The sequence below is a fragment of the Osmia lignaria genome, chromosome 12 (genome assembly GCF_051020975.1).
Source record: "Osmia lignaria lignaria isolate PbOS001 chromosome 12, iyOsmLign1, whole genome shotgun sequence".
NCBI classification, from domain to species: Eukaryota; Metazoa; Arthropoda; class Insecta; order Hymenoptera; family Megachilidae; genus Osmia; species Osmia lignaria.
This window is the reverse complement of record NC_135043.1, coordinates 7,900,424-7,908,861: the sequence shown is the minus strand read 5'-3', so window position 1 is coordinate 7,908,861 and position 8,438 is coordinate 7,900,424. Positions and strand designations below refer to the sequence as shown.

Sequence of the window (8,438 nt, the reverse complement as noted above, 5' to 3'; positions counted from 1 at the left end):
TATACAAATTGAACATTGGTGAAAAGTAAACTTGTTACATTCGCATCTGTTTGAAATCACTTTTTATTCTAGTCGAGCAGAAATGCTTTTATTGTACAAACTTTGATGTGTAATTTATACAATACTGTACAATACATGTATGTACATTGATAACATAAAATGTGTAAACAACAAATTAATCATAAATCGCTCTTACGTTTCATTTTTTGGCTAAACAATATCAAAGGAAATAATATCCTTGCACGCTATTTCGATTACCCTTAATTTTAATTTTATGTCCAATGAAAATCTTCCACTTTGCGATACTCTGAATAGGAAAAAACAAAATTAATTAAGTATTCTGCTTAAACGTGTATTATTATTAGATGAAATTTTACCTTTTTCATATCTTCTTGTTTATTTATTGCTTAATTACTTTTATCGTTTTATGTTTCTCCTACGTATTTAACCGTAGTTTCTGCATATTCGCCATCAGGACTATCGTAATCGGTTATCGGTGGTGTGTATAACGGTCCAACGGCGTTATAAGGCAAGTCCTGATCGTTAAACTACAACAATTATACAAGAAGAAATCTGAATATCTATAGATAATTAATTCAGCTTATTTCTTAGTTGATAATCTATATGTGTATGTCTGTACTTCTACAGCTTTGTTGTAAAGATCCTTTGATGCAGCTTTTAATTCCTTTAGTGCTATTTCTTGTGATAGCATAATGGACTTTATAATCTGCAAGTCCTTTTGCCATTCGTCTTTTCTATATTTGCCCCATTCCCTTTCTAGCAATGTTCTGTTCCTTATTTCTTCTGCTGACAGGGGTGTAAAATGACGTAATCTTTCGCTATGAAGTATTCAATATTACAGATAAAAAACATATCACGTTTAAAAAATTGCCTACATACACATATGTTGAGCATTACATTTGTCTGCTATATTCAAACATACTTTTTTTCATTAGCCAGTTCAGCTAAACCATCGATTTCGTCGAGTGGTTTTAACTGACCAGATCGTTTTTCTAAACGGCGGATTCTTCTTTCCAGTTTCTTTTTCCTTCTATCTTCTCTAGCTCTGATAATAGCAGGATCTAATCGCCTCTTCTTTTTAAGTGGTTCTGCTCTACAAGACACACGTTTATTATGAAATTTCATGGTGTACGATTCTAACAAAATCGTATTGTAATATTACAATAAATCAACTTTAAGTAATACAAAATTCAAAACTACTTACAGAAGAATCTCTGTTGCTCGGAAACACAATGGATATATACAGGTAGAAACATTACGTACATTATTAAAGGAATACAGAGGTAACCTGCGTGTGGAAATAATACATGTAAGTGCTGTATCGAAAACATTGAAAGAACAATGTTTTTTTTCTCATTTTCTTTAATAACAATTACCTGAACATGATATTTGTCACATTCAATGCATTAATCATGCTTACAAGTCCAAAATATTTGTACTTTTATACTTTATTTGAATATTTTTACTAATATATTATGTTTGCTTCTTTAACCTCTTAATTCCTTCTGGGAGGGAGATCCCAGGCAATCACGATGGGGTTAGGTCTGCACACACCCAGCACGGTTGGTATGACAATCGTCCCTCTTTTACCTGCTTTTACCACGCATCACACCAATAACTGAAAAGACAAAATTTTGACCTTCTTTGATTCAATTTTTTTTCAAAATCAGTCAAAATCAGCAGAAGAGCGAAAAATTACTAAAATAATTATTAGACAAACTTGAATTGAGCGTCGAAAACTTTACCGACAGACCCTAAACAACTTCCTAAAAACGAGTTTTCAAATTACGTTGTCATTTTTAAACAGAATGTAAACAAATTTGAGGGACGTGTTCAGGAGGCCCTAAAGAATGGTAGTCTGGTCCTTATATTATCCTTATATTATCCAATTCATAAATTATTCCTAGATAGGCCCATTTTTGCCGGTAATGTCACCTCGCTGCATTACCCGTGAACTAGGCGTCAAAGTCAGCGGAGGGGAAGGTGATTCCAACAAAGGTAGCTGACTGTGACACCGAGGTCAACCGTTCGACCTAAAGCGAAGTGCAACCTCATCAGTCTTATAGCGACCGCCGAGGGGTACAGATTTACCTGCTAAACATACAAATACCCTTATTTTATTTTTTGCGTTCATTTAATTTGCTGTATTTATCTTCTTAGCTTATTGAATAAACTCATTAGGAGGAAGAACGTGTTGATTCTATTACTCCTGTGTACATCCTTTACATCCCTGATTCCTTTACATCTCAGCATTATTTACATTCCAGCATTCCTTCCAACACCGCATTCTTTACAACCCTGCTTTCTTTACATCTTAACATCCATTACATCCCTACTTTCTTCATATTCCTGCATTCCTCACATCCCTGCTTTCTTTATATTCCTGTATCCTTTACATCTCTGCAACCCTTATATCCCTGCATCCCTTATATTACTGCATCCTCACATCCCTGCTTTCTTTATATTTCTACATCCTTTAAACCTCTCCAACTCTTGTATCCCTACATCCTTAACATCTCTGCAACCCTTACACCCTTCAATCCTTTACATCTCTGCATTCCTCACATCCCTGCTTTCTTTATAGCTCTGCATCCTTTACATCTCTGCAACCCTTACACCTTTTAATCCTTTACATCTCTGCAACCCTTACACCCTTCAATCCTTTACATCTCTCTATCCCTTAAATGTCTATTCCTCTTACAACTCTATTTTCCTTATATTATTCCCTTATAATTCCCGTAAAAATGCGAACTAAAATTCCGACCTCGAATCAGCGCCCTCTGGATTTAAAAAAAGGAACTAAAGCTTGCATAAATTTTGGCCCTCTTGCGGCAAAAATGTGAACTAAAATATCGACCTCGAATCAGCGCCATCTGGATTTTAAAAAAGGAACTAAAGCTTGCAGAAATTTTGGCCCTCTTGCGGCAAAAATGTGAACTAAAATCTCGACCTCGAATCAGCGCCATCTGGATTTTAAAAAAGGAACTAAAGCTTGCAGAAATTTTGGCCCTCTTGCGGCAAAAATGTGAACTAAAATCTCGACCTCGAATCAGCGCCATCTGGATTTAAAAAAAGGAACTAAAGCTTGCAGAAATTTTGGCCCTCTTGCGGCAAAAATGTGAACTAAAATCTCGACCTCGAATCAGCGCCATCTGGATTTTAAAAAAGGAACTAAAGCTTGCAGAAATTTTGGCTATTTACTTACCTTTACTTACCTTTACTTACCTTTGCCCGAACCAGTTTTTATAATATATTTATTATAAGATTTGCAGACATACAAGAGATGAAGGGATATAAGGGCTGCAGGGATGAAAGAGATGAAGGGATATAAGGGTTGCAGGGATGAAAGAGATGAAGGGATATAAGGGTTGCAGGGATGGAAGAGATGAAGGGATATAAGGGTTGCAGGGATGAAAGAGATGAAGGGATATAAGGGCTGCAGGGATGAAAGAGATGAAGGGATATAAGGGTTGCAGGGATGAAAGAGATGAAGGGATATAAGGGTTGCAGGGATGGAAGAGATGAAGGGATATAAGGGTTGCAGGGATGAAAGAGATGAAGGGATATAAGGGCTGCAGGGATGAAAGAGATGAAGGGATATAAGGGTTGCAGAGATGAAAGAGATGAAGGGATATAAGGGTTGCAGGGATGAAAGAGATGAAGGGATATAAGGGTTGCAGGGATGAAAGAGATGAAGGGACATAAGGGTTGCAGGGATGAAAGAGATGAAGGGACATAAGGGTTGCAGGGATGAAAGAGATGAAGGGACATAAGGGTTGCAGGGATGAAAGAGATGAAGGGATATAAGGGTTGCAGGGATGAAAGAGATGCAGAGATGTAATGGTTGCAGGGGTACAAGGAATTCAGGGGTGTAAGAGATACAGAGTGCACACAGGAGTAATAAAATCAACATGTTCTTCCTCCTAATGAGTTTATTCCACAAGCTAAGAAGATAAATACAGGAAATAGACGATTATTATACTAGTTGTGCCCTCTTCATACGAACCTGATTTCTTCCGGGGGTGTCAGGGACCCCCTGCGCCAATAACGTCCTCTGGATACCGACCTCATATCATCGTGGGGTGTTAGGGACCCCTTAGCGCAGTTGACTCTTTCTGCATACCGACATATCATCTTGGGGTGTCAGGGACCCCTGAGCGCCGTTGACTCTTTCTGTATACCGACATATCATCTTGGGGTGTTAGGGACCCCTTAGCGCCGTTGACCCTTTCTGCATACCTACATATCATCTTGGGGTGTTAGGGACCCCGCAGCACAGATGACACTCTTTGCACACCGACATTACAGCATCGGGGTGTCCGGGACCCCAGCTAAAATATGCGACCCATAGACTTTCAATTTTGGACCGTTCAATTGCTAGTGAGAGGTGTGGTAAAAGAGAAACTGTTAAAACAGGCAGGATTATCATACCGGCCTTGCTCTCTGCATGCGGAGCTGAACTCATTTTGGGGTGTCTGGAACCCCATAAATCATCACTCGAAAACGAAGGTATGTTTAGTTTTTGACATCTATAATCACTGCATTGCTATTCAGGATTATGTGTTTATGTATAAATATAATTCATAGCACTAAAAATTAATGTTTATATACACAGATGATTCCTGCAGTATATAATGCTATATGTTTAATATAAATTTTTCAATTTTTTTCATCTGGGTAAATGGAAAGGAAAGTATAACCTATAAAAAGATCAATTTCATAACTTGTGTATCAATATTGTTTCAAGTAAAAATTATATTTTATTTGAAAGGAAGGAAACAAATTTACAGCATCGGTTACTGATCGGAAATAGAAAAGATACATAAAATGTGCACATTAAACGAATTCGAATATGATGTTTTTGAAACAGATGTAATGCCAAGAGACAGGTGAGTGTTCACTACTAATCATCATATTTTGCATTTTGTAAGATTTCTTAATGTTATGATGTTTATGATTCTTTATAGAATCATAATTTCGTGTCCTTACTGATTGATTTTTTATAGAATTACCTCTGTTAATAACGTTGCTGAATCAGCTGATGTTAAATCTGTTTGTAAAGTATGTGGATCGAAAGAAATTCAAGTTTCATTGAGGAACAAAAATGAATATTGTAAAGTATGTTTTCTACCGATATTAACACATAAATTTAAAGCAACACTGGGTAAATCCAAGGTGGTGCGTTCAACCGATTCTGTACTTATCGCTCATTCAGGAAAAGTAAATTCAACTGTACTTGTGCATCTTATCAAAGCTAATGTCAATGAAACATCTTGCAAAAAGATTCCTTTCCAATGTAAAGTTCTTTACATAGACGGTAAGCTTATATAATTCTTATTTTTTAATTTCTTTTTAAAAATTTATAATAATAATGGTTATATTCCTGTTTATGATATCTACTCAGATGGCTTGGTGAAAAAACGCACGATCGAAGAAAGACAGTTTATTCGAAACGCATTAGTCAAAGAAGCAGAAAGTACACGATTGCTGACATATATTGTACCTCTGACAAAATATACCAGTGATAATATTGATAAGGAAATACAACCGGTAAATGTACCGGGAATAAATATAACTCAAGATGATGTAGCTATACAAGAAATTTTTAATGGATTAGAAAGCGATACCGCAAGAGACGAATTATTAAGACAATTAAGACGCAGATTACTTGTGTCAGCGGCTCGCAGTTTAAATTGCAACAAAGTATTTCTCGCTGATACATCTGTTGATCTTGCAGTAAAGGTACTTGGAAACATATCGACTGGTAGAGGATCTCAGTTACCTTTCGATGTTGCGTTTTCCGATGCAAGATGCGCGGATGTGACGTTGCTTAGACCGCTAAAAGATTTTACAGTGGACGATGTTAGTGGATATTTAGATTGCTGTAAACTCTGTCCTATTATTACTTCTCAAAAAGATGATCATTCTTTTTCTGCTTCCATTCGGACTGTTGCAAGGAGTTTTGTTTGTCAATTAGATTCGGAATTTTATGGTACTGTACCTACGATATATCGTACTAGTGAAAAATTAACCGCAAGATTAGGTAAACTTAATAATCCAAAGATTAACATCAATATTGAGTCCAATATTGATGACAACACTTGCATCCTCTGTGAAACAGTTTTAAACTCGTGTTGTTCACAAGATGGACAGCTATCGGTTATACGAGCAAAATTATTTTCCAAATTAGTTTCAACAACTTTCGTAGAATCTTCGTCAAGTGTTACAGACAACGAAGAAACTAAAAGTAAATATAACGTGAAGCAAGAAAAATGTTACTGTCTTGGTAATCCCCTTCAGAAACAATCTTTACAATCGTACATCATTAAAAAATATCTTTGTTATAGTTGCAGCTTAATTTTTTTACATTCAAATCAAACGCATATTACTTTACCCAACTTTATGCTAAACACGATTCAACAGAAATTACACAGTATGCGTTTGCGGGACGAAATATCAGATTTTTTATTATAGTTTTAATTAATGTGTGCTATTATTAATGATAAAATAATAGTATGCAAGAAATATGTATAGCATACATTTAATGTATAAGTTATAAGGTTTTTATGTAAACAATAACAGAAATATAATCAACAGCTCGAATACAAAGTTATGTTACAAATAAAAATACAATTAATTGGTGAAATATTGCATTTTGAATATATCAATACCTCTATCAAAATAGGTATACATATACATAAGTATACATGATTAATTTTCTTAACCGATAACAGAAAAAACATTTTTGTGAATTAATATAGATGACGATAATAATAAGAACTGATAGTAAATACATGTCAGGTACTTATGTATATACAAGACCAAAAAATTATTAGAATGATTATTTGACAAACTTATATTTTGAGAAGACCGCCTATTTTTAAATGGCTGCGCCATCTATACAAAAGCGGCGGAAACTATTCAATAAATTACCGACTTATCGACTGAACGTTCGACAGTCGGTAATCGACCCTTCGGCAGTCGGTAAGTTAACGAATAGTTTGCGCCGCTTTTATATAGATGGCGCAAGGCCGATGACTTGGGGCGTTAAGGACCCCGAAGCACCGGTGACTCTGCATACCGACATGATATCGGGGGCGTTAGGGACCCCGAAGCACCGGTGACGCTCTTTGCATACCGACATTATGGCATCCGGGGTATCAGGGACCCCTAAGCTAAACTGTGCGACCTATAGAGTTTCTATGGAGAAATTGAAACCTCTGAAAATTTTGACTGCGCTTTATATACATATATAAGATTGTGTTGGGTTATATAAACGTTGAGAGAAGAATTTAAACTAAATCGTTTCCTTTAATCAAGGACTCTTTTAGTGAGTTATGTAATATATTAATTTAAAATTTAATTTGTACAATAGATATTCATATTAAAATGTAAAAAATCATAAAATATTTGTAAAACAAAAGCTGTATGGAGGTTATGATGATAGTAACACAATTAATGTACTTAACAAGGAACTATAATAAATGTATTATTCTTTTTATTTGGGTTTTATTAACTAATAATTTCAGTTTTTACTAAAACTATCGCTAATCTTAATATATTTTTTATATTTATAATTTTCAGAAGCGTCATGAACCCCCATCAGGACCCTTTTTTGGTATCCTGGCTGAATAGAATATCGGGTCACTTCCAACCCGTTCAGTGGAATACAAGATGTAGAAATATCGAGTTAGAGACTGCTAATTGTGTCGAAGCTTACGGATTTATTCGAGGGGAAGAAAAATGTAAAGAGTTAATAAGTGATCTGTATGAATGTGTTTACAACATGAAACAAAATAAAAGGTTGGAACTAATGCACATAGAATATCTACATCAGATAAAAAAAGGACAAAAGGAATATATACCAGTTCCTCCTGTCACCTATTTTCACGTTTAAAATATGCGCTAGAAAATTGTAAGTTTATCTTTTGATGTACACTGTGTAGTATCGTACATGGTAAATGCTGTGAGAAAAATGCAAAAGCAGGTTAAATACGTTGTTTTTGTATCAAAGAAATTTAACATTGCAATCGTATCAATATCAATATAAAAATGTTACAAAAAGGTGTGTAATACGTAGTAGAGAAAATAAATAAAAAGAAAGAAAAGAACGTATATTATCCACTCATTACAATGATCTTATAATATTCATACGGCGTATATAGTAGACTAATGAAATTAAATTATCGGGTAGATACCTAAATACGGTTATTTTTTTGTTTATTTCTAATAATTGGTTGAAAGAAATCCACAATAGTCGTAAAATTGACAGCAATTTGAAAAGAGATTTGACAGAGAAAAATAGAAAGGGGTAGGGAGAAATTTATTGGTGGATGGGGTAGACATGTTTCACCTACAACGTCACTAGATGGCAGGAAAATGTTAAAAAGAGTACGAATAGTGTAACGTGCAAAGGC

General features: G+C 35.1%; 2 protein-coding genes across 4 annotated transcripts; one reads left to right on the top strand and one right to left on the bottom strand.

The window, feature by feature from the left end:
- Positions 1-168: 168 nt before the first annotated feature.
- On the bottom strand, positions 169-1,880 carry mRpL40 (mitochondrial ribosomal protein L40). Of its 2 annotated transcripts, XM_076691246.1 has the most exons (7): positions 1,767-1,880; positions 1,398-1,639; positions 1,226-1,309; positions 944-1,114; positions 641-839; positions 378-548; positions 169-307 (listed from the first exon to the last, which is right to left on the bottom strand). In XM_076691246.1, the coding sequence occupies exons 2-6, from the start codon at positions 1,433-1,435 to the stop codon at positions 426-428; spliced, it is 615 nt and encodes a 204-aa protein (XP_076547361.1). In that variant the 5' UTR covers positions 1,436-1,639; positions 1,767-1,880; the 3' UTR covers positions 169-307; positions 378-425. The 2 variants fall into 2 exon arrangements, with proteins under 2 accessions (XP_076547361.1, XP_034177558.1); XM_034321667.2 differs by lacking the exon at positions 1,767-1,880 and having other exon boundaries at positions 1,398-1,745.
- Positions 1,881-4,371: 2,491 nt separating this feature from the next.
- Ctu2 (Cytosolic thiouridylase subunit 2) lies at positions 4,372-6,653 on the top strand. Of its 2 annotated transcripts, XM_034321269.2 has the most exons (4): positions 4,372-4,530; positions 4,637-4,910; positions 5,028-5,338; positions 5,426-6,653. In XM_034321269.2, the coding sequence occupies exons 2-4, from the start codon at positions 4,849-4,851 to the stop codon at positions 6,493-6,495; spliced, it is 1,443 nt and encodes a 480-aa protein (XP_034177160.1). In that variant the 5' UTR covers positions 4,372-4,530; positions 4,637-4,848; the 3' UTR covers positions 6,496-6,653. The 2 variants fall into 2 exon arrangements, with proteins under 2 accessions (XP_034177160.1, XP_034177161.1); XM_034321270.2 differs by lacking the exon at positions 4,372-4,530 and having other exon boundaries at positions 4,542-4,910.
- Positions 6,654-8,438: the final 1,785 nt, after the last annotated feature.